This window comes from Chiloscyllium plagiosum, unplaced genomic scaffold, assembly GCF_037043375.1.
Source record: "Chiloscyllium plagiosum isolate Xiang-an unplaced genomic scaffold, Cpla_swu_hap1 HiC_scaffold_17, whole genome shotgun sequence".
NCBI lineage: Eukaryota > Metazoa > Chordata > Chondrichthyes > Orectolobiformes > Hemiscylliidae > Chiloscyllium > Chiloscyllium plagiosum.
In genome coordinates this window covers 31,714,274-31,741,010 of record NW_028270155.1, presented here as the reverse complement: position 1 = coordinate 31,741,010, position 26,737 = coordinate 31,714,274, and the positions used below count along the sequence as shown (strand labels likewise).

Genomic DNA, 26,737 nt, shown 5'->3' with positions numbered 1-26,737 from the left:
GTTGGAGGGGTGGGGTTCAAGGGCGGAGGATCGGGAAGTGGAAGAGATGCGGTGGAGGGCATCGTCGACCACGTCGGGGGGGAAATTGCGGTCCTTGAAGAAGGAGGCCATTTGGGATGTGCGTTTTTGGAACTGGTCCTCCTGGGAGCAAATGCGGCGGAGTCGAAGGAATTGGGAGAATGGGATGGCGTTTTTACAGGGGGCAGGATGGGAGGAGGTGTAGTCCAGGTAGCTGTGGGAGTCGGTCGGTTTGTAGTAGATGTCCGTGTTGATTCGGTCGCCTGAGATAGAAATAGAAAGGTCGAGGAAGGGGAGGGAGGAATCTGAGACTGTCCAGGTGAATTTGAGGTCGGGGTGGAAGGTGTTGGTGAAGTGGATGAACTGTTCAACCTCCTCGTGGGAGCACGAGGCGGCGCCGATACAGTCATCGATGTAGCGGAGGAAAAGGTGGGGTGTGGGGCCAGTGTAGTTGCGGAAGATGGATTGTTCCACATATCCTACGAAGAGGCAGGCATAGCTGGGGCCCATGCGGGTGCCCATGGCTACTCCTTTTGTTTGGAGGAAGTGGGAGGATTGGAAAGAGAAGTTGTTCAGGGTGAGGACCAGTTCAATCAGTCGAAGGAGGGTGTCTGTGGAAGGGTACTGGTCGATACGGCAGGAAAGAAAGAAGCGGAGGGCTTTGAGTCCTTCGTGATGGGGGATGGAGGTGTACAGGGACTGGATGTCCATGGTGAAAATAAGGCGTTGGGGACCGGGGAAGCGAAAATCATGGAGCAGGTGGAGGGCATGGGTGGTGTCCTGAAGGTAGGTGGGGAGTTTAGATTAGATTAGATTAGATTACTTACAGTGTGGAAACAGGCCCTTCGGCCCAACAAGTCCACACCGACCCGCCGAAGCGCACCCACCCAGACCCATTCCCCTACATTTACCCCTGCACCTAACACTACAGGCAATTTAGCGTGGCCAATTCACCTGACCTGCACATTTTTGGAGCGTGGGAGGAAACCCACGCAGACACAGGGAGAACGTGCAAACTCCACACAGTCGGTCGCCTGAGGCGGGAATTGAACCCGGGTCTCTGGCGCTGTGAGGCAGCAGTGCTAACCACTGTGCCACCGTGCCGCCCACCGTGCCTTAGTTCTTGGACTAAGGGGGACAGGACGGTGTCAAGGTATGCGGAGATGAGTTCGGTGGGGCAGGAGCAGGCGGAGACAATGGGTCGGCCGGGGCAGTCAGGTTTGTGGATTTTGGGCAGGAGGTAGAAGCGGGAGGTGCGGGGTTCTGGGACTATGAGGTTGGAGGCGGTGGATGGGAGATACCCCAAGGTGATGAGGTTATGGACGGTCTGGGAGATGATGGTTTAGTGGTGGGGGGGGTGGGGTCATGGTCAAGGGGGCAGTAGGAGGAGGTACGCTGTGGTCTGACGATGGAGGAGTCCAAAGACCTGCATACGCTGTGGTCTGACGATGGAGGAGTCCAAAGACCTGCATACGCTGTGGTCTGACCCCACCACCAAGGATATATTTCCCTCCCCTCCCCCATCAGCATTCCGTAAAGACCACTCCCTCCGTGACTCCCTCGTCAGATCCACACCCCCCCCACCAACCCAACCTCCACTCCCGGCACCTTCCCCTGCAACCGCAGGAGGTGCAAGACTTGCGCCCACACCTCCCCCCTCACCTCCCTCCAAGGCCCCAAAGGAAACTTCCATATCCGCCACAGATTCACCTGTACCTCCACACATATCATCTATTGCATCCTTTGCACCCGATGTGGCCTCCTCTATATTGGGGAGACAGGCCGCCTACTTGCGGAGCGTTTCAGAGAACACCTCTGGGACACCCGGACCAACTAACCCAACCACCCTGTAGCTCAACATTTCAATTCCCCCTCCCACTCCACCAAGGATATGCAGGTCTTTGGACTCCTCCATCGTCAGACCACAGCGAAACGACGGTTGGAGGAAGAACGCCTCATCTTCCAGCTAGGAACCCTCCAACCACAAGTGATGAACTCTGAATTCACCAGTTTCCTCATTTCCCCTCCCCCCAGCCTGTCTCAGTCAAATCCATCAAATTCAGCACCGCCTTCCTAACCTGCAATCTTCTTCCCGATCTCTCCGCCCCCACCCCAGTCTGACCTATCACCCTCACCTTGACCTCTTTCCACCTATCACATTTCCGACGCCCCTCCCCCAAGTCCCTCCTCCCTATCTTTTATCTTAGCCTGCTGGACCAACTTTCCTCATTCATGAAGAAGGGCTAATGCCCGAAATGCCGATTCTCCAGTTCCCTAGATGCTGCCTGACCTGCTGCGCTTTTCCAGCAACACATTTCCATCCTAAATGCAGTGGTCTTAGCAATGAATGTAAGCATGCCAAATGCATTCTTTACCACTCTGTCTACCTATGGTACACATTTCAATGAAATATGTACCTGAACCCCAAGGTGTCTCTGTTCTACCACACTCCACAAGGCCCTACTATTAACTGTGTAAATCCTGCCTTGTTTGTCTTACCAAAATGCAATACCTCACACTTATCTCAAATATACTCCATTTACCAATCCTTGGTCCATTGGCCCAAGATGTCTTTGCAATCTTAAATAACCTTCCTCATTGTCTCCTATACCACCAACTTTGGTGTCATCTGCAAACTTCCCAAACATGCTTCCTACATTCTCACCAAAACCATTTATGCAAATGACAAACTACATTGGACTCAGTTTGCTTAGCAATAATACAAGTTGCCATTTAGATCTTATGATGCAAACCAAAAGCAAACTTTAACGAAAGGATACATGAACAGCATTAGATATCTGTGCATTAAACCAAATGCCATCTTCTCCCCTAGAAATACACGGTGAAAGCATAATCTTGTTGATGGAGTTTGTCAATCAACAAACACATCGACCTGGACCCAATATACCAGCCACTACAGCGGACAGCTGAAACTGACAACCGGAAGCGGCAAGGACAGGCCACTATAAATGCCGGAGGAAACACCACAGAAGCGCTTCACAGGAGGCTCCCAAGCACTGAGGATGTCACCTAGACAGGGGACGAAACGTTTGCAACAAAAACTTCCAGCTCGGCGAACAGAACCACAGCAACGAGCACCCGAGCTACAAATCTTCTCACAAACTTTGAACTTAATAAGTACTTTGCGTCAGTCTTCACAGTGGAAGACATGAGTAATATCCCAACAATTAAAGGGAGTCAGGGGGCTGAGTTGAGTATGGTTGCCATTACAAAAGAGAAAGTGCTAGAAAAGCTAAAAGGTCTTAAAATTGATAAATCTCCTGGCCCTGATGGGTTACATCCTAGAGTTCTGAGGGAGGTGGCTGAGGAAATAGCGGAGGCGTTGGTTGAGATCTTTCAAAAGTCACTGGAGTCAGGGAAAGTCCCAGATGATTGGAAGATCGCTGTTGTAACCCCCTTGTTCAAGAAAGGATCAAGGCAAAAGATGGAAAATTATAGGCCAATTAGCCTAACCTCGGTTGTTGGTAAAATTCTAGAATCCATCATTAAGGATGAGGTTTCTAAATTCTTGGAAGAGCAGGGTCGGATTAGAACAAGTCAACATGGATTTAGTAAGGGGAGGTTGTGCCTGACAAACCTGTTGGAGTTCTTTGAAGAGGTGACAAGTAGGTTAGACCGGGGAAACCCAGTGGATGTGGTCTACCTAGACTTCCAAAAGGCCTTTGATAAGGTGCCACATGGGAGGCTGCTGAGCAAGGTGAGGGCCCATGGTGTTCAAGGTGAGCTACTGATATGGATAGAGGATTGGCTGTCTGACAGGAGGCAGAGAGTTGGGATAAAAGGTTCTTTTTCGGAATGGCAGCCGGTGACAAGCGGTGTCCCGCAGGGTTCAGTGTTGGGGCCGCAGCTGTTCACATTGTATATTAATGATCTGGATGAAGGGACTGGGGGCATTCTAGCGAAGTTTGCTGACGATACAAAGTTAGGTGGACAGGCAGGTAGTACTGAGGAAGTGGGGAGGCTGCAAAGGATCTAGACAGTTTGGAGGAGTGGTCCAGGAAATGGTTGATGGAATTCAATGTGAGCAAATGCGAGGTCTTGCACTTTGGGAAAAAGAATACAAGCATGGATTACTTTCTAAACGGTGAGAAAATTCGTAAAGCCAAAGTACAAAGGGATCTGGGAGTGCTAGTTGAGGATTCTCTAAAGGTAAACATGCAGGTTGAGTCCGTGATTAAGAAAGCGAATGCAATGTTGTCAATTATCTCAAGGGGGTTGGAATATAAAAGCACTGTTGTGCTACTGAGACTTTATAAAGCTCTGGTTAGGCCCCATTTGGAGTACTGTGTCCAGTTTTGGTCCCCACACCTCAGGAAGGACATACTTGGCACTGGAACGTGTCCAGCGGAGATTCACACAGATGATCCCTGGAATGGTAGGTCTAACATACGAGGAACGGCTGAGGATCCTGGGATTGTATTCATTGGAGTTTAGAAGATTAAGGGGAGATCTAATAGAAACTTACAAGATAATACATGGCTTGGAGAGGGTGGACGCTAGGAAATTGTTTCCGTTAGGCGAGGAGACTAGGACCCGTGGACACAGCCTTAGAATTAGAGGGGGTAAATTCAGAACAGAAATGCGGAGACATTTCTTCAGCCAGAGAGTGGTGGGCCTGTGGAATTCATTGCCGCAGAGTGCAGTGGAGGCTGGGACGCTAAATGTCTTCAAGGCAGAAATTGATAAATTCTTGATGTCACAAGGAATTAAGGACTATGGGGAGAATGCGGGTAAGTGATATTGAAATGCCCATCAGCCATGACTGAATGGCAGAGTGGACTCGATGGGCCGAATGGCCTTACTTCCGCTCCTATGTCTTATGGTCTTATGGTCTTATGAACTCCATAATTGGGTTCTTATGCATGACTGGCTCCTGAACAAGTCAAGCGGTTGTGAAATACAATTGGGTATGTATTCAAAGCAAATTCCATTCAAATAGAAGTGGGCAGCTGACAGTTAGTTATAAAATCTAGCTCTTGCAGAATACCTTATACAACTGGAAACAGAGAGAAGTTATGTATTCTGATGAATTCATAAATTTGCTACAATAGAAAGTATTTAAAAATATCAAGCTGCACTAATTTCTACTGTAAGGTCAAACTGCTCCAATAGCTTAATGGCCTCACCAATTCATATAGGGTAGCTAAGTCATATAGTTACTTGATGCCAGTCAGGATAGAATGAGACATAAACAACAGTTCAGCTTCCCTGAATTAGGAACTAAAATATCGTTAAGGATTCATGACTGCTATCCAGCACCCTATGTCTGGAGTCTCAGAGCTATACCTGAGAAAAGAACTGATAGCTTCAGACAAAAAAATGGAGGGGACAGGATAACTAATTATTCACATGTAGATTTCATAAATATTTGATTTATTTCTATAAATCTAGGTTCTTTAAAAGTTTATTAATTCCTAAAGATTGACATTAGGCATGAATCTGATAAATGAACAGATAAGTAGCTTAATTGAAAATGTGCAGCCTCTTTTTAAAATGTAATTAAATGATGTCCTGAAAAAAGCCCAATTTGTTCCAGTTCTGATATCATGCTTGGGTTTGCTGCAGTAACCAATGATTTGAGTAATACTCATGAACTGTCAGCATGAATAGAATCACAGAGTCACACAGCATGGAAACAGACCCTTCAGCTCAATTCATCCATGTTGACCAGGTATCCTGAACTGAATAAGTACCATTTGCCTGTGTTTGACCCATATCTCTCTAAACATTTCCTATTCATGTACCCATCCTGTGTGAGAAAAAGTTGCCCTTTAAGTCCCTTCTAAATCTTTCCCCTTCCACCTTAAACCTATGCCCTCTAGTTTTGGACTCCCCAACCACAGGAAAAGACCTTAGCTATTAATCTTAGCTTTGTCCCTCATGATTTTTATAACCTCTACCAGGCCACTCCTCCTCGGCCTCTGAAGCTTCAGGGAAGAAAGTCCAAGCCTATCCAACCTCTCCTCATAACTCAATCCCTACAGTCCTGTCAATATCCTTGCAAATCTTTTCTGTACCATTTTAGTTTAACATCCTTCCTATAGCAATACACCAAATGCTAGCTGAATGCTCAAACATTAATTATTGATGAATTTATAATAGCATAGTATTAACTACCATCATAACATTTCTTGGCTTCGGCCTTCCCAGAGAAATTGTTTTCCAAGATGAAATGTTATTACATCCCATTAGCTGATAAACTGTAGTGAATATCTGAACTCAGAGTCCACTGTAGCAACATCAATTACAAACATTTACTTTAAAATAATATTAGCAATTTCAATTCCAAGTCCAAGCCCAAAGATGTGCAGGTTAGGTGTATTGGCCATGCTAAATTGCCCGTAGTGTCCAGGGATGTGCAGATTATGAGGATTAGCCAGGGTAAATGCAGATTACAGGGATACGGTGGGATTCTCTTCTGAGGTTTGGTGCTGACTCAGTGAGCTGAATGGCTTCTTCCTGCACTGTAGGGATTCTTTAAATTCCATTTGATTTCATTTTCACTCAATTGCAGATGCGCTCATGAGTGTCAAAAATCCAGCTATGTGGTCACGTTCTGTCATGATCTCCAGATTGACAAAACAAAATGCTTAATATCACTGTCAAATGCTTATTTTATATTATAATTTTTTTCTGCCTCAGCTTTTGAAAGACTACCCTTTCCTTTCTCTTCTCCCATCATGTACACATGCTTGTAGAAGCTCTTACAATCTGTTTTATACATTTTACTAATTTGCCCTTTCTTCCCCAACTTTACCACATTTTTGATTATCCTCTTCAGACTTCTACTATTGACGATCCTCAGACTTACACTTCTTAGCATTTTAAGCCTCTCTTTTTAATCCAATTTTGTCCTTAATCTTCTTTAGCTTGATAGGAGTGGTTCATTTTTCCATGAAGCTTGTAATCTCCTGACGAAAGTACAATGTTCATAATAATGTTGTTTTTCAAATGTCCACCATCGCAGATCTGAAATCACATTCTTAAAACTAATTTTCCAATCTATCTTAACTCAATAGCCTCTCATACCTATGTAATTGACTCTATTTAAATTAAATGTTCTAATTTCAGACTGACATACACTATTTTCAAACTCAATATGAAATTCTATCATTTCATGATCACATTTCCCAAAGGATCTCTTACTATGAGATTACTAATTAACCTTGCACAGGAAAGACCTAAAATAGCTTCTCCCCTGGTTGGTGCTATGGCACACTGTTCTAGGAAACTATTTCAGATACATTTTATGATCTCATCCAAACTAGCTTTGCCGATTTATCTGCCCAGTCCATATACAGATTATTGCACTGCTTTAACTTTTTACAAGCTCTTATTTATGAATACATTATCCAATAATACGGATACTGATTGAATACCTATAAGCTATTTCCACTCGCATTTTCTGACGCTTGCTATTTCTTATTTCTGACCAAAGTGATTCTATTACCCAATGACCTGAGTAGCAAACTTTTCTCATTACTGTTCAGGTCATCCCCCATTATCAGGGCACTGTAACTACCCCACTTCCTTTCTATTTGTCTGCCTTTTCAACATGTCAAGCACACTTGAATATATATTTCTTAAACTAGGTCACTGGAAAACTTTATCTCTGAAACTGCTATTAGATCAACACAACAATGACTAAAACTACAGTTAATTTTTTTCTGTCCTGTCACAAATGCTTTGTGCAGCAAAGCACCTACATCCAAGTTGTTGCATGGCCTTGTGGCTTGGCTTTTCTCTCTAGATTCATATATTTTCTATTGCCTGAAATCACCCCCAACCAAGTTTTGTTTAAAGTTCCATATCTCTGACTCATAGCAAATACCCCATTAATCAAACTCTCAGTCTCTTTGAACCACATATGCAAGTTATTGATTTGTTTGACCCTATGCAATTTGCGCGCGGTTTAATTAGTAACCCAGAGATTATTACCTTTGAGATTCTGCTTATTAATTTGGATCCCTGTTCCTAAAATTTCCAAAGCAGAACTGGATTCCTTGTTCAACTTCTGTAATTGGTTCCTAAATAGATTACAACAACTAGATTTACACTCCAAGCTCTTTTCCAGCACAAAATAAAATTTTCTTTGGCACAGGTCAGAAATGCAGTCTTTGGAAGTCCAGGTTATGGCTGAAGAAAACAGTTTCAATTAGTCAGTCAGTGCTGTGTGCACTTTATTGCTTAGTGGCATCATGTATTACAGCTGCAAGAATCTCAAACCTCTTGTATAAGGGGAAAGGTTAAGTCTGCTCCTACACTGCATATGGTGACTCCTGACATGCCTGACTCATAGCCTCTCATCTTGATCATTAACCAGACCTGTACAGCTTCCCTGTTTTCCAAGGAGACTTGCTGCCTCGGAGATCAAACCTTGTTAATGCCAGCACATCCAAAATCTCACAATTCCTGCACCTTAGACTCAGCTTAACGTGCAGACACTTATTGCAGATATAGTTGTATAGAATTGCAACGGTTTCCAGAAAATCACACATACTGCTATTGCAATACCATGCTTGTTCTGTTATAATTTTACATTCTTGTTTCATTCAAATAATTAATTGAAGCTGTTTAGAGTCATAGTCATAGAGTCATAGATATGTACAGCATGGAAACAGACCCTTCGGTCCAACCCGTCCATGCCGACAAGATATCCCAACCCAATCTAGTCCCACCTGCCAGCACCCGGCCCATATCCCTCCAAACCCTTCCTATTCATATACCCATCCAAATACCTCTTAAATGTTGCAATTGTACCAGTCTCCACCACATCCTCTGGCAGCTCATTCCATACATGTACCCCTCTGTGTGAAATAGTTGCCCCTTAGATATCTTTTATATCTTTACCCTCTCACCCTAAACCTATGCCTTCGAGTTCTGGACTCCCCCACCCCAGGGAAAAGACTTTGTCTATTTATCCTATCCATGCCCCTCATAATTTTGTAAACCTCTATAAGGTCACCCCTCAGCCTCCGACACTCTAGGGAAAACAGCCCCAACCTCTTCAGCCTCTCCGTGTAGCTCAAATCCTCCAACCCTGGCAACATCCTTGTAAATCTTTTCTGAACCCTTTCAAGTTTCACAACATCTTTCCAATAGGAAGGGGACCAGAATTGCACGCAATATTCCAACAGTGGCCTAACCAATGTCCTGTACAGCTGCAACATGACCTCCCAACTCATGTACTCAATACTCTGACCAATAAAGGAAAGCATATCAAACGCCTTCTTCACTATCCTATCTACCTGCGACTCCACTTTCAAGAAGCTATGAACCTGCATTCCAAGGTCTCTTTGTTCAGCAACACTCCCTAGGACCTTACCATTAAGTGTATAAGTCCTGCTAAGATTTGCTTTCCCAAAATGCAGCACCTCGCATTTATCTGAATTAAACTCCATCTGCCACTTCTCAGCCCATTGGCCCATCTGGTCAAGATCCTGTTGTAATCTGAGGTAACCCTCTTCGCTGTCCACTACACCTCCAATTTTGGTGTCATCTGCAAACTTACTAATTGTACCTCTTATGCTCGCATCCAAATCATTTATGTAAGTGACAAAAAGTAGAGGACCCAGCACCAATCCTTGTGGCACTCCACTGGTCACAGGCCTCCAGTCTGAAAAACAACCCTCCACCACCACCCTCTGTCTTCTACCTTTGAGCCAGTTCTGTATCCAAATGGCTAGTTCTCTCTGTATTCCATGAGAGCTAACCTTACTAATCAGTCTCCCATGGGGAACCTTGTCAAATGCCTTACTGAAGTCCATATAGATCACATCTACTGCTCTGCCCTCATCAATCTTCTTTGTTACTTCTTCAAATAACTCAATCAAGTTTGTGAGACATGATTTCTCACACACAAAGCCATGTTGACTATCCTGAATCAGTCCTTGCTTTTCCAAATACATGTACATCCTGTCCCTCAGGATTCCCTCCAACAACTTGCCCACAACCGAGGTCAGCCTCAACGGTCTATTGTTCCCTGGCTTGACTTTACCGCCCTTCTTAAACAGTGGCAGCACGTTAGCCAACCTCCAGTCTTCCGGCACCTCACCTGTGACTATCGATGATACAAATATCTCAGCAAGAGGCCCAGCAATCACTTCTCTAGCTTCCCACAGAGTTCCCGGGTACACCTGATCAGGTCCTGGGGATGTTTCCACCTTTAACCGTTCCAAGACATCAAGCACTTCCTCCTCTGTAATCTGGACATTTTGCAAGATGTCACTATCTATTTCCCTACAGTCTATATCTTCCATATCCTTTTCCACAGTAAATACTGATGCAAAATATTCATTTAGTATCTCCCCCAATTTCTGTGGCTCCACACAAAGGCCGCCTTGCTGGTCTTTGAGGGGCCCTAATCTCTCCCTAGTTACCCTTTTGTCCTTAATTTATTTGTAAAAACCCTTTTAATGAACTTAGCTTCTAGATCTTTGTTTGTTTTACATTAATTATGTGATATTAGTTTAAGGTACAGGCAGAATAAATTAACTATTTGGCTGAAACAAAAGGCACAAGTACTGACAGCAAAAAGCATTAGAATTCCAATTCTTACCAAATTGGGACTTCTTACACTGAGTTTATGGTGACTTTTCTGAGAACACTAAACCCATTATTTAATATTACTCTGAAATTAGGGTGTGAGCATTGGTTTTGAATCAGAGGATCATATGGTCAAGTCTCACTTCTGAGTCTTGAATATATAATCTGGGCTGACAACTCAGCAGTACTGAAAGAGGACTGCACTGTTAGATGTGTTGCTTTCTGAATGAGATATTTAACCAAAGCCCCACTGCCCAACGCATGATGAAAGGAAGAGCAAGGAAGTTCTCCCATTACCCTGATCAATATTTAGCTCTCAACTAACCTAGCTAACAGTTTAATAAGTCATTAATTTCACTGCTCAGAGGAATGCTCAACAGTATTGGCTGGTACGATTCCTTTAATTGAGATTCCCTTAAATTGACTGGAATGTAAAACTGTCAGCATTCTTTTTATGATAGATCTAAAACATGTTGCTAGAACACAGGAGAATAGACCTTTCCCTGCAGTACATCTATAACTTGCTATACAGCCATTGGTTGCTCATTTCTCTGTAACCCTGAACTTTGAGCATAAGAAGTTGTTTGAATATATTTAAAAATGTGCTGAATGATATTTTATTAGCTTAGGTATAGACAGAAATTCAGTGATAATATTATCCTCAGTTAAGTAGTACTAATGCAGCATGTTAACTGCAACAACCTGACATTTAAGGTCATGTCCAGAATCTCTCAAAATCACAACTGAGATTATGAGAGAATACATAAAAGGGCTGCAGATATATGAAAGTAATAAAAACATTCGATCTACATTTCTCAATAGTATGCCCCCTGAATGATATATTCAGTAAGCCAGTTGCAGCATTTTCTTCAAAATACCTACTATTTTCCTCCACAGGTTTACCTGCTATCTGATGAGCTTGTTATGAAAGATTTATAAAAAAAAGGGCCAACATTACATGTGACTATGCAAGTATTAGCATTCAAAAGGCAGTGATGAACTGAAAACAAACAGGATGACAAAAGTAATGAGAAAACAAATGGATCTGAAATCGTGATTAGTTCTCTGGACTTGAAAGCCTGAATCCTATGGTCTTAAAAGAAGAGGCTGCGGAAATATTGAATTTGTTGGTTATAATATTCAAGTATGCCACAGAATCTAAAAAGATTCCAGTCAATTGGAAAACCAAAAACATGGAGGAATTCAGAAATTTTAGCTTACATATTTAGTAAATGATGTTATCTGGTGGACGAAAGAATGATCGCACTGCATTAATACAATGCTTTTACTGGTGCAGGCAGCTGTCTGAAAGAACCATGTGCAAACACAGGCAGCATCATACAACAATGACAACCACTATTTATATCTTGCCATCAGTATAATCAAAAAGTCCAAAGCACTTTTTAGACATCTATTTGGATAAAAACAGACTAAGCAAAAAATAATATTAGGCATCGAAGTGGGGCATGTTGTGGATGCAGCCTTGAGAAGTTTAGCTTGATACAATCTTCATGTAATGTGTGCACAATTCCAATAATACACAAACAAAATTCCAATATGGATCATTAAAATCAGATCCAACCTAATCTCAATAACTGATGCCAGTTGCAGTAGATCCTTTCCCAATCAGACGGAAATCAGTCGAATCTGGGAACTTCCAAATCAATGCCTTTTAATGCTAAGTAATCACTATTCACTAAACTATCATAATTAAAAAAAGCAAATAGACAATAACTTAAGGCATACATTTAATGTAAGAGGCAGAAGGTTTAGAGGAGAAATGAGGAAAGACAGAGTCACCCTGAGGGTGGTAGGAATCTGGAACTCAACGCCTGTAAGTATGGGAGAAGCAGAAACCCTCCTAACACTTAAAAAAAATGTGCACTTGTGATGCCAAGGCATTCAAGGCTACAGGGCAAGTGCTGGAAAATGTGTTTGGAATAGTTAAGTGGTTGTTTTGACTGTCACAGACTCAATGGGCCAAAAGGCATTTTTCTACTCCATATCTCTCCGTGACTCCATGGCCATAATTTTAGAAAGCATTGGAAAACAATACTTGTGCACCTGGAAATTCATACATTTTGTGAGAATAAAAGTGTAAAGTAAAGTCGGATAAAAGAAAGGCAGCTAGTTTTCTTTATATTTCTGTGCCCATTCACACCATTTTTTGTCATGCTTGGCTTCTCTGCATGGTAGAGGTTGGAAGTAAGTTTGCTGTAACCAAAGGAAGAGGGCCTTTTTCTGTCAGTATTTTATCATTTTTCTTATTTATTGGCCAATTGAATTGCAAGTGTATTAGATAATGGCTTCACAATTCATACTGAAGAAATAATTGTGAAATATTTCTACATAAAACACTAAAACTAGCTGGAGTTCCTCTATTGGACAGAAATTTATTTTGGGTTTCAGTTTAACACAAAGCACAGCTAAAACTGCAACCGTTAATCAAGACTCTTCTGGTATACTTCTATAAAATATTTAAGAAACTATATATGTTTAATTACAGCCTAAAACTTTAAATTAACTTTTTTATTCTTAATGTGTTGACCTCCCTGAAGATGGACAAAAAGTACACAATTCCATCTTCTCACACTGATCAAGTTCAGTGACTGAAGGTCATTTAGTGACAGGGATAAGCCACATTTTTTTTTCCTCAAATAAAAACTTTACTCCACACACATTTTTAATATATATGTAGATTGATCGAAATAAGAGCCTGGGGCTATTTTCCCTGGAGTGTTGGAGGCTGAGGGGTTGAGAATATGTCTAAGGTATAAGCAGGCAGGGAAAGAGTTAAGTTCTGAGTATTGTGCAATAAGAGGTTCAGCTGAGCATGACTCAGATCAGATAAGAACGTAGAGTTAACAATGGGCTGCTGGAGGCAAGGGTAATGGGTTAACAAGGTGTAACAGCAATCATTATGGAGAGCCGTTTAACAATACTGGAAGCATTCAGTATGCAAGGTCTCCTAACAAGGGAAAAGTATCCATTGTATGAATCCAGTTAACAAGGTTTAGAACATTCATTGTACAACAGAAAAGGGCTTGATCTCTGCTATTGATATTCATCGATTGTAATGGTCATCCAATCAATACATATGTTGCCTTATCTGGATGCTCATTCCTGTAAAATGACTATATAGTTCATTGAGAAACTGCTGTTCCAGAGAAGACTGTGAACTCATGTCTCTGTGCAAAGGGGCGATTGTTCTCTCTCCCTTCAGGGCCTGGAATAAAGATGAAGGAGGTAAAACTATACGGTGTTTCTGAGTGTTTTGCTTCAACTGAGGGGGTGGGAGCAGGATGACAGGGCTACCTTATAGAGGTTTATAAAATCATGAGGGGCATGCATAGGGTAAATAAACAAAGTCTTTTGCCCAGGGTGGGGGGAGTTCAAAATTAGAGGGCATTGGTTTAAGGTGAGAGGGGAAAGAATTAAACGGGACCTAACAGGCAACGTTTTCATGTGCAGGGTAGCACATATAGGAATGAGCTGAGAAAGTGGAGGAGATTGGACAACTACAACATTTTAACAAGCATCTGGATGGATATATGAATAGGAAAGGTTTAGAGGGGTATGGGTCAAATGCTGGCAAATGGGACTAGGTTAATTTAGGATATCTGTTCGACATGGACAAGTTGTGTATATCTCTATAACTAAGTGATTAAAAAAATTGTTTAAATTATGTTTTTGCATTTCCCAATTTTGAAAAAGTGATTTTAATACTGCATATTATACAATTCACAGTACTCTCTGCTTTCATTTTCTATGTTGCAGGCACAGGGAATGAACTAAAAAAAACTACTTTTACTCAATCTGTTCAGATTTACTATCACACAACTCTGGAGCAGGTGGGATGTGAACATGATCCTCCAAGTTCAGCAGTAGGGACACTACCAATGACTGCAAGAAGCCTATCAGGGAATGAACATTACATTTTAATTCCATATGTGCAGATATATACTATTCCTATTCAGTTTCATATTCTTTAATTAACATCTTTTTAAAATAACTTAGCCAAATGATGCCTAGATTAAGTAAGCTTGATAAGGTTTTAGCTATGAGAAAGTGAGGACTGCAGATGCTGGAGATCAGAGCTGAAAAATGTGTTGCTGGAAAAGCACAGCAGGTCAGGCAGTATCCAAGGAGTGGGAGAATCAACGTTTCGGGCACAAGCCTGAAGAAGGGCTTATGCCCAAAACATCGATTCTCCTGCTCTTTGGATGCTGCCTGACCTGCTGTGATTTTCCAGCAAGGTTTTAGCTATACCTGTGTGTGAGAAACTATATTACAAAATTCATTTAAACATGTCACTTGATGTATATTAGGTTATCCAAGTTCTATTAAAATCACAAAATAGCACAGTATTGCTGACAATTTTGTAGTCAACATTTTCTCCCACTTCAGTCAAAGCTCAATGTGGTAAAAGAATAATCAAATTTGATCTATCCTGTGATCATCTCTTGCCCAAATCACTTTGCTCCCCGATACCAGGTTAAGTTCCCACCACTCTAGAGATACTGCCAATAATCATATATACAGATTTATTAAAGTTAAAATCACACCCCTCCCTACACTGTCTCCTTATGCTCATTTTCATGAATTGAGCAAAGGAGAGCAGGTAAAACCTGAAGGAAATTTACAGGTGTACAAGTCATTTGGTAACTACAGTGTATGGGAAATCACAAGAGAAAAAAAACTTGAGAATACTCAATAGGAAAAGGCAGACTTATTTATGATAAGTGAACAATCACGAGCAACATGCAAAGTTAATATACCCATGGTAAATAAGGTCTTAGAATACTTCATCTATTTGAGTTCGTAGCTATCCTTGTTTTGCACAGACCAATGTCACACAGAAATACATTGTATAGTTTTTAAAACTCTGCAGTACCTTCACTGCAAATATTAAATAGTAGGTAAACTTGTTGGTAAATTTATATGTCAACATACTGACTTTGCTATGGGGTTCATAGAGGACAGAGACAGGTGCAGAATTTTCAGAACCAATCACCAATCTTGACAATCAAAACACTCAAATTCTTACCCAACGATTGGCCATTTTCTTACTATGTGCATTAATAAAAATCTTAAGAACTAAACCGAATTGTCCCACAAACGGTTCTGGAATGCAGCTAACCATCTGGATGCAAAAACTATAACAACTTTAAGGTATATTTGTATCCAAGTTTGCAGTTATGGGGATAATACCTTTACAACAGCCTTGAGGATTACGGTTTGGGTTCAATGAACATTTGCATTCTGTGCAATATATCCAAACAAAAAATGAAATTTCATTCCTTTTGCTTTGTTTACACAAACGATAGAGAGGGAGAAATTAATGACTTGATAAAAGGATTCAGCAAAGTAATGCAAGCTCAGCATTTTAAATGAAACAGAAAACAACACAGCATTCCTGACCTGCAGAACATTTCAATATGTTGAACATTAATCATTAAGTTTGGAGACTAAGCCAGCTGAAAACAGAGTGCTGAAGCTAAAAAAAACTTGAGTCAACAAAAATTGTGATTATGTTCCAGTTTAATAATTTCCCCTTTTTGAATAACTAATATCAACATTTTTTGGATTGCACTTCCTGCTTCAGGGTGCCACAGATCTGGCTGTACTTTTGCTCTATTTCGCTGTTTTGCAACATTAACAAAGGATTGGGAGTAACCCTTTTTTACCAGCCTAATCCTCCGATTCTTGCAATTCATTGCCAGCTCAATCTGCATACGTTTGTCTATGGGTGGGGAAACCGAAGACAGTTAGCTGGAGCATGTGATGAATATATATACACACAAACACACATCTTAAAGCTGATCCTTCTTGAGTGAGTATGGTACAAAACCAAAGTATATAACGTTTGGTTAAATTGAGAAACATTTTTAATGTTTAAAATCTGCTGAGCTTGCAGCATTCAGACAAATAGTTAATGAGATTGCTTATAAAATAGAATGCACTGCAGTAGTTTCCGGAGACCATAAAAATGATTTTGTCTGTTATTTGTCTCTTCCTAATCAATCACAGGTTTTGCAGTAAGCTTTACATTGTGCATTCTATTTATATTACCATTGTATTATCTACAAGGTAAGTGCATATTGTAGCTCTGTATTTACGAGATATTGTTTACGTTAGTGCACATAATCATGTCAAAGTTCATCGATCCTGAAAATATACTTGGAGGAAAGAAACGGGTAACATAATTGTTTGAAAATAAAGTACATTCATCCATATTTATTACACACACTTCAAAAGACTTCGGTCACATCGTTTTTTTGAAGGGATCAGTCAAATTTACCATTGCAGATTTTTTTTGGAGGGGGTGGAATAAGACAGACGGAAGAAACCCAAATTTTTCGTGCGAACTGCGAGTGCCGAGTGACACACTTGTGTTGACCCAGCGACGCAGATCAAACTCTGACTGTGCTCCGGACTCGGTGTCACCCTGAAGGTGACGCCATCGAAGGAGCTTTTGGAAGAACTTCACAACAAACCACTGTCAAGCGCGCTTTAAACCACCATTTAAAAAAAAAACCCGCAAGTTGCTGTTTGGGGGGGGGGGGGGGGCTCGATCTTTCCCTTGCCATCCTTGTGCTAATGGTATTGCGAAAATCAGGTTCCCTAAACTTGCCCTGGGCTGAGCACAGCCATTGTCTGGGACTCTCATCCCCGGACCCAGAACCACTCCAGCGATCTTTCAATCATCAATCAATCCGCCTTCTCGCTTCAAACTCACGCATGTCCGCAGCTAGCTATAGACACCGGCTTGTGGTAGACCTCCAGACAGATGGGACAGCTGTACGAATCCGCCAAGTTTTCCCCCGGCACTGCCGGCGTATGTTTCGCCTGACTGCCGGAGACCAAACTCCGAAACATCGCCATGATCGTACCCTCTACAACCTAAACATCCGTCATTTGCCCGCGACGTCCGGCGTGGCACGCGTCATCGCACCGCGACGGCCGTGTGACGTCAGCCACAGTCGGAGGCCCCTGTGTCGGTTCCCACGGAAACGCCGCCATTTGCCCTCTTCGGTCTGTCTGTGTGTGTATGCGGGCAGCCAGCCGCCGTGTGATTGATTAAACAAAGACCGCATGCAGGGAGGGGACAGCACCTGTGAGGCGCAACGGTTCTGATGAGTGAAAAGTTCAACTGAAAACTGCCTGAGGGAGAAGAAACAGGGCGATCGAAAGAAACAAGAGAAGCGGGTTCCCCTGATCCGTGTCGGTCGCGTGAGTGAGTGCGAGAGAAGAGCAGGTGTCAGCCGGCGTCTCGGCCACGCGCGAAGCGCCGCCGTTGTCCGCGCGCACCGGCGGGATCCGTTTGAACCGAGACCGAGACGACAACCGGAGCGGGGCCATGTGTGAGGCTGAACAGGATGACACCGAGCAGCCGCTGCTGAGGGCGGCGGCTCTCGCTGCAAGGTTAGACAACCAGCGAGTGAGCGGGTGGGTGGTTTCATTCATTTGTATAGAGATGCTTTGTTGTTAACCGAGACCCGTAATGTGCATGTGTATATATGCACGTATGCGAATATATACAGTATCCAAATATCTATTGTGTGTGTGGTGTGTGTTTGGGAACCTCGCCATCGCTGCAGCAGTGACAGACATTCCCAAAACTGCGGATAATTGCTCAACGTGTTGGGAACAAAACAATTCATCCCCCATAGGGGTATAATTAGGGTTGAAAGATTGATGAACTGATCTGCGATCATTTGTAATCTTACAATAGAATATCTTTCTTTAAAAAACACACACGGAACTAACCTGCTTTCGTTTGTAGTTTTACGACAGAGTACCTAAAAAAAATACACGCAGTGACATTTTTTGGGTAAAGACAATGGAAACAGGCGAAGCCAAGGAGACTCAGTTGACAGGTGAAATGCAAATACCGTAAAAATAGCGGGTAGCTTCAAATTTGGCCCTGCATTGCAAAGAAAAGCGTTTTGCAGCTCAATGCTGCGATTATTAATGCTGCTATCAGTAAAAAAATAAATTGAATCAAGCTCGAAAGGCTCAAGTTTATCATGATAGTTGTAACTTGCTAACCTGGAAACTGGCCCATCAACCTAACAAGTCCAGACCGACCCTCCAAAGAGTAACCCAAAATCATTTGCCTACCCAGTGTAAACAAGGACTGTAGATGCTGGAACCCTGATTCTAGATTAGAGTGGTGCTGGAAAAGCACAGCAGTTCAGGCAGCATCCCAGGAGCAGGAAAATTGATGTTTTGGGCAAAAGCCCTTCATCAGAAATAGAGGTGAAGGGCTTTTGCCTGAAATCTCGATTTTTCTGCTCCTCGGATGCTGCCTGAACTGCTGTGCTTTTCCAGCACCACTATAATCTAGAATCATTTGCCTACCCTATTATCTATATTTACCCCAACCAATGCACCTGGCCTACATGGGGTGGGGGACATGAGGACATGGTGCGAATGTGCAAAGTCTACACAGATTGTTGCCTGAGGCTGGAATTGATCCCAGGTTCCTGGCGCTCTGAAGCAGCAGTGTTAACCGCTAATTCCTGATGAAGATCTTTTGCCTGAAACGTTGATTTTCCTGCTCCTTGGATGCTGCCTGACCTGCTGTGCTTTTCCAGCATCACTATAATCTTGACTCTAATCTCCAGCATCTGCAGTATGTACCTCCGCCTAACCATGGAGATGCCGTGCTGCCCATGTGATAGCATTTTAGTTTTTTTGATGCTTCTTTGCACTGCCATTTTCATTTGGTGGAAATGAGGATGTCCGTACAACTGAACAGAGTGGGATATGTGCTACTGTCAAACGCCTTAAAAAGGAGATAAAAGGAAAATAACTTGATAGGAAAATAACTTGATGGGAAATTAAGACATTAGCCTCAAATCCAACAGTGGAACAGTTTTTGGATACTTTATTCCTAACCTGACAATTGTATGTCCAGCAGTTTAGATAAATAGGCTTAGAAGAAGTTACTTTGGTATTTTTGCTAAATATTCAGAGCAGATCATTACTTTAAAGGACAAAAACTTATCTTTAAAACAATACTATCCATCTCTATGTTGAAGACTGTAGTTCATCTAGTGCCCACAGTCTTGGGGGAGTGAGTCCCTGATTTGTATTAATTGTTGTGTGGAAAAGTTCTAACCCAAAGTTCAATGTCCAAACCTTTCATAAACCCACCACATGGTAATCATTGCAGAGTATTTGATTTTGATTGTGGCGATTAAATTTTTGTTGAGTTTTTTTTATCATATACGTCGTTACTTTTTTTCAGTTGTGAAGTGTTCGTTAAATCAAGTCCTTTTCTTCAGTTACCACTTAGTCTCTATCAGACTACCAGCTTACTCTGTTATTATGAACCATTTATCCAGATTTGAATTGGTTTAGAAAATGTTTGTGGGAAATTTCTAAATACTTTATTTTACAATATGAATTTTTCTGCAGTGTTGCACAGAAATGTATGAAGTGTCAGGACAATTCTGCAGTGTTGGTCATTCGAGTTGGCGATGCATTTTGTAAGTAAGTACCCAAAGTATGCAGTTACAGATTTCATAACAATAATTTTCTTGGGGACATCAGTTGTCAATACAAAGGAACATTAGGAGAGGAATAGTTCATTCAGCACCTCTAGCCTGTTGCAACATTTATTTTGCTAATGCTGAATGTATGCCTTAAATCCAGTTGATTGCTTTTCCACTAAGGATTATGAATGTTATCAACAATAAAAATAGAAGTTAGAATGAAAACTAAATTAAAAAGCTTAAAAGTTAAGAAAAATGAGGGAAGGATCAGCTAACCTTGTGTCTGCTGTTGGAAATTCCTAGAGTGTATAAATAAAGGTATGAAGACTTTAAAATGTTTAGGCTGATTGGACAGTGGTAGGAATTTTTAAAGGGTCACTTGCATTGGTTACAAGGACTTTCAGAAAATATTTGGTAAAGTTTTTCATTACAGACTGTTAGCTATAGTGGAAGCGTAATGAAATCAGAGGCAAATTCTTTACCTAGTCAGGAACTTGGGTAAGAGGGAGGAGGCAGACAATAAGGATAATGGACAAGTACAGTAGCACCTCGACTTACAAACTGAATCCGTTCCGGGACCCGGTTCGCAAACCGAAAAGTTCGCGAACTGAATCAATTTTTCCCATTGTTCGAACAGCGTAAGAATGCTTGGACTGCTGTTCAGAGCACACGCGCCAAAGACGAACTGAATGAGATTACGCGGGGCCCAAGAGTTTTTGCGTTCAACAAGCGCATAGCAAAGCAGAACAATGAAACCACGTGGTCGCACACGGGCTTTTTGCGTTCGTACCTTGAATTTCGTACGTACGTTGAAGCAAAATCTTACGTACAATCCTGTTCGTAAGCCGATTTGTACGTGAACGGGGTCGTTCTTATGTCGAGGTGCTACTGTATTCTAATTTGCAGAATATGTCCTTCGAGGATCCATGCTGGGTCCTCAGACATTCACTATTTCAATTAATAAATTTAGGATAGAAAGCCTCCTATCCAAGTTTGATAATGTTCCAAGATATTGTAGTGTATGTAGTACAGGTGGAAATATAACTTTACAAAGAAATATTACTAGATTTTGAATGGTCAAAACTATGGCAAATTTATCTCGGTGTAAGAAATTGGAGGTTATTGAACTTTGAACGAAGAGCTGAGCTGGTGGAGATCTGACTACTACTCCCTCTCCTGTTCACAGCCCTAAACTCTATTCATCTACTGAGAACCAATCATAGTGTTGGCAGGCAGAAGTCTTTGTCGTGGAGAACAAGTCACTAGTTCTCAGATAAATTAGCTACTTATTTCTGGCTGAATCTCTATTAGTACAGACCCCTCAGCTCCAGCTCATTGCAAACTACAATTCAACTACTATATGAGTAAGCAGCTGTGTAAGTGGTGCTTACAATGAGTGTCAGATTCCTTGTTTTCAAAATATGCAGTAATCTGTCAGCAGTCCTTGGTTTTTAAAAGAATTCTTTTTCCATTTCATAATTAAAAATGCAGGAAAAAGTCTTTACAAGTATGAAATTAGGGAAACCTTGCTGCAATGATAAAGTTTGAGACACATACGGTCATAGAGGTGTACAGCATGGAAACAGACATTTTGTTCAAACTCGTCCATGCTGACCAAATATCCTAAATTGAGCTAGTCCCATTTGCCAGCATTTGGCCCATATCCCTCTAAACCCTTCCTATTCATGTACTGTTTTAAAAAATTCTCAAGGTCAGGTTCGTAGGAGAGTAGTCTGACACAGAACAAACGACCAAGAGGCGAGTCTGCTAGAATATGGGCATTTTATTCCCCGCAGCGTCGCCACAACCAGGTCTCATACAACGGGTCTGGCTTATACTCACTCTACATGTTACCGGAACTGGGAGCCGTCAGTTCTCGTAGAGCGGTTGCCAACAACCCACGCTCGGCGGTTAAACGCAACCCCGGAGCAGACTCACCGAACTGGAGACTTTTCCAGCTGATATACTCTTTTCCAGATATAAACATTCATGTGAACAGCAGAGCAAGGCTAAAAAACACATTCCATTCTGGTTACATACAGATAAGAAGATTCACACGGGGAGGTGTGTAATAAGATTCACACGGGACTAAGCAACACCTCCATTCCGGTTAGATTCACACATGTATTGGGACATAATTTTTAACCGTTTCACCACATTCCACTGCTTGGCCCAATACATGTGTTACATTATGATTCACACATGTATTGGGACATAATTTTACACCACATTCCACTGCTTGGCCCAATACATGTGTTACATTATGCTTAATTCAGTTCAATTCGTTTCAGTTAATTTCAGTTCAGTCAATTCAGTGTAGTTCAATTCAGCTCAGTTCAGGTCTGTTCAGTTCAATTCAATTGTGTTCAATTCAGTTCCGTCCATTTCAATTCAATTTAGCTCAGTTCCATTTTGTTCCGTTCAATTTGATTCACTTCAGTTCCACTCAGTTCAGTTCAGTTCAATCCCATTCAATTCTGTTAACTCCGCTTCAGCTTTTTGGACATGCCCACATCCTCCGCTGTACCCCAGGCAAGGGGTTCTTCGGCAGGACTGGGATCCTCTCTCAAACAAACTGCCACGTACATGCCCACATCCATGCCATCCCGGGACGGTCGGGACCTCCACAGTTTGTTCTTCTGGTTTCTTAGTCTTTTTCCAAAACATTGTTCTGTATCAAAATCTCTCCTCAATTGCGATTGACCCTGCTCGACTACGCCAAAATGTTTTAAAAAATTCTCAAGGTCAAGGACCAGGCTCGCAGGAAAGTAGTCTGACACAGAACAAACAGCCAAGAGGCGAGTCTGCTAGAATATAAGTGTTTTATTCCCCGCAGCGTCGCCACAACCAGGTCTCGTACTTACAACGGGTCTGGTTTATACTCACTCTACGTGTTACCGGAACTGGGAGCCGTCAGTTCTCGTAGAGCGGTTGCCAACAACCCACGCTCGGCAGTTAAACGCAACCCCGGAGCAGACTCACCGAACTGGAGACTTTTCCAGCTGATATACTCTTTTCCAGATATAAACATTCATGTGAACAGCAGAGCAAGGCTAAAAAAACACATTCCATTCTGGTTACATACAGATAAGAAGATTCACACGGGGAGGTGTGTAATAAGATTCACACGGGACTAAGCAACACCTCCATTCCGGTTCGATTCACACATGTATTGGGACATAATTTTTAACCGTTTCACCACATTCCACTGCTTGGCCCAATACATGTGTTACATTATGATTCACACATGTATTGGGACATAATTTTACACCACATGTACCCATCCAGATGTCTTTTAAATGTTGTCATTGTACCAGCCTCCACCACTTCCTCTGGCAGCTCATTGCATACAAGCACCACCCTCTGCATGAAAAGCTGGCCTCTTAGGTCCCTTTTAAATCTTTCCCCCTCTCACCTAAAACCTATGCCTTTTAGTTTTGACCTCCCTCACCTGAGGAAAAGATCTTGTCTGTTTACGCTATTCATGTCCCTCATGATTTTATGAATTTCTGTAAGGTCACCCCTTAGCTCCAGGGAAAATAGTCTCAATCTATTCAGCCTCTCCCTTATAACTCAAACTCTCCAACCCTGGCAACAACATCTGGAATGCGCAGGTTGTTTCCCTTACTTTGTTGAGGATTTGCAACAACATTTTCAGGGATGAGAGGACATCTAATGAAGAGAGTGAGTGAACTAGACTTCTATTTTCTGGAATTAAGAAGAAGGAGGTCCCAAACCTACAAAAATGTTTAGGGATTGACATAATACATAATAAGAAGCTATATTATTATGTGGGCAGTCTAGAACTAGACATCATAATCTTCGGATTATGGTTTGGCCATTTAAGAAAAAAACTTGAGGGACATATGACTTACTTGTGTTTTGGTTTCTCAAGGTCTTATGGATGAGTTTTAGAAGCAGAAATGTTGAATTTTCTAAAAAGATAATTATATTGTGTTGTTACAGGTTTTAGATTTAGATTAGATTACAGTGTGGAAACAGGCCCTACGGCCCAACAAGTCCACACCGACCCGCCGAAGTGCAACCCACCCATACCCCTACATTTGCCCCTTATCTAACACTACGGGCAATTTAGCAAGGCCAATTCACCTGACCTGCACATCTTTGGATTGTCGGAGGAAACCGGAGCACCCGGAGGAAACCCACGCAGACACGGGGAGAACGTGCAAACTCCACACAGTCAGTCACCTGAGGCGGGAATTGAACCCGGGTCTCTGGCGCTGCGAGGCAGCAGTGCTAACCACTGTGCCACCATACCGCCCACAATGGTCATTGGTTAGATCATAATTTTGAGTAGAATGTGCACTTCTGTACATTGAATGATAAGAAGCATATTGGAACTAAGAAAAGGGTAAAATGAAAATTCATAAGGATATCAAGAGTTTTCAATAAAGGTTTCATAAATTATGACTTCCTCTGGAATACAAAGTTATGGAATTCAAATTTTTAAAGATTTTGAGAAGATACCTAGTGAAAGTGTAGACCTGAATAAAGGGTAGTGTAACATAGTGGCCATGTTACTGAACTATCAATGTAGACACCTAGAGTAATAATTTGCATACAGTTTAAATCCCACGACGGCAGCTAGAGGTTTTAATTTATTAAATGAAATCAGATTTAAAAACTAATACCATTAATAGTATCTGTTTAATTATAAAAAAAAAACCCATCTGATTCCCCATATCCTTTTAGGGAAGGAAGTCTGCCATCTTTGACCTATATATGACTCCAATAATTGAAATGGCCTAGCAGTTGTCAGTACTCAAGAAGGCAATTCACAAACCTCTTCTCAACTGTTTCTGGCTAAATGCTGGTTTTACCAATGACACCCATGTTTTGCATTAATAAAATCAAGTAGATTTTCCATTTCTATACTGCACATTTTGTTTAATTTAATTATAATTGTTAATGGTATTAGAAGTAGTTGAAAATCTAGAATGCTTCAGCTTACCACCAATATTGATTCTGTATCTGTATCTTCTCTCAGATCCTGCTTCAAAGAATATTTTGTACACAAATTCCGTGCCATGCTAGGGAAGACTCGCTTAATTTTTCCAGGAGAGCAGGTAGGTAATGCTTTAAAATTTGCATTTTATTTAAGAAAATACCCTTGTTCTGGGTTTAATACCATAAACATTTTAATACACAGCCTAGCTTGAGGACTCTATTAGCGTTTAAATTGAGAATAGTGGTTATTAAAGTTGCACTTGATTCTTTTCAGTATAAGCTTTACACAAACTTGAGCTTTTCAGTAGGAGTTACTGAATGGTAATTAAAAAATGCTGGAATTATTAAAGTTAGGTCACATTTATGGAGGGAGAAAAAGTTAACATTTCAGCTCTGTGACCTTTTATCAGAATTCAGATAAGCTAGAAATGTAATGGCTGTCAGGGGAGCTGCATTAATAAACATCACCAATACGGTTTTATTTGTTTTGGCAAAAAAGGACACAAAAGCAATGGGGTGGATAGTATCTTTCAGTGCCAGAAATCATAGAATCCCTACAATTCAGAAAGAGGCTGTTTGGCCCATTAAGTCTGCACTGACCCTTTGAAAAGCATCCTGCTTACACCTACCAACCCCACCCCATCCCCCTAACTCTGCATGGGTTTTTACCATGGCCAACCCAGCTAGCTTGCACATTCTTGGGCACTGTGAGGCAATTTATTTATAGAATGGCCAATCAACCTAACCCACACATCTTTGGACTGTGGGAGGAAACCGGAGTGCCTAAAAGAAACCCACGCAGACAATGGTGAATGTGCAGACTCCAGTTGCCAAGGCTGGAATCGAACCCAGATCTCTCTGCTATTGGTGTCTGTGATGTTACGTGAAATTATTTCATAAGTTTATATTGTTTTTTTTTCAACTTTCTTCTGAAAAATATGTTAGAATCTGCCAATCATGAAATTGTTGACTCAAATTTAGATTGCCTGAAACTTCTCTGAAATTTCTGAACTTCTAGTTGGCATGTTTCTGAGCTTAATTTTTTTGATCATTTTTATGTAGGTCTTACTGGCGTTATCAGGTGGTCCCACTTCTAGTGCAATGCTTTGCCAGGTTCAAGAGGTACTGTATTACAAGTAATATCAAATTTAACTTCCTTTCTCAACAGTGGTCTATATGAGCTCAGATAAATCATTAACAATTTCTTAATGTTTAGGGTGCTGTATCTTTCAGTAAAATGCATAATTGTGAATGCACTGCATTGTAAATGTTACTGATTGATTGTATTCTCAACATTTTTCTGTCAGTTTAGAGTATTTGTTACATTTTAAAATCATAAAATGGTTGCAGCACAGAACATGCCTATTGGGAATAGCAAGCCCATGCTGGCCTTCTGTTAGAACAATTTAGTTCTTGCACTTTTCCCCATAGCACTCTTAACTATTTTTTATGTTCAGGTGCTTATCTAATTCTCTTTTAAAAGCCAAGATTGAATCTGCCTTCAGCACCTCCTCAGGCAGTGCAGTGTATTTTAAATCATAGCCACTTTGTGAAAAAAAAATTCTCATGTCACTTGTGGACTTTAATTACCAATGATCTTAAATTTGTCTGTTCTGTTTCTTGTCGCATCATTAATGGGAGAAGTTTTGCTTTGTTCATGAGGGATAAGTCCCTCATCCCTG

At 41.5% G+C, this 26,737-nt stretch overlaps 2 protein-coding genes across 7 annotated transcripts in view; one reads left to right on the top strand and one right to left on the bottom strand.

Moving 5' to 3' along the window:
* rnf166 (ring finger protein 166) overlaps nucleotides 1-17,501 on the bottom strand; it is a 68,129-nt gene extending 50,628 nt beyond the window's left edge. Inside the window, exon 1 of the mRNA XM_043706749.2 lies at nucleotides 17,324-17,501. Within this exon, the coding sequence (XP_043562684.1) occupies nucleotides 17,324-17,469 (146 nt within the window). The 5' untranslated portion in view covers nucleotides 17,470-17,501. The remainder of the gene's footprint in view (nucleotides 1-17,323) is intronic.
* Nucleotides 17,502-17,546: 45 nt separating this feature from the next.
* ctu2 (cytosolic thiouridylase subunit 2 homolog (S. pombe)) overlaps nucleotides 17,547-26,737 on the top strand; it is a 32,257-nt gene continuing 23,066 nt past the window's right edge. The window contains exons 1-4 of one of the 6 annotated variants that reach the window (XM_087995787.1): nucleotides 17,547-18,033; nucleotides 20,011-20,085; nucleotides 25,096-25,174; nucleotides 26,118-26,177. In XM_087995787.1, the coding sequence (XP_087851913.1) occupies nucleotides 17,945-18,033; nucleotides 20,011-20,085; nucleotides 25,096-25,174; nucleotides 26,118-26,177 (303 nt within the window). In that variant the 5' untranslated portion in view covers nucleotides 17,547-17,944. The remainder of the gene's footprint in view (nucleotides 18,034-20,010; nucleotides 20,086-25,095; nucleotides 25,175-26,117; nucleotides 26,178-26,737) is intronic. The other 5 variants (XM_087995788.1, XM_087995789.1, XM_087995790.1 and 2 more) reach the window with 5 other exon arrangements.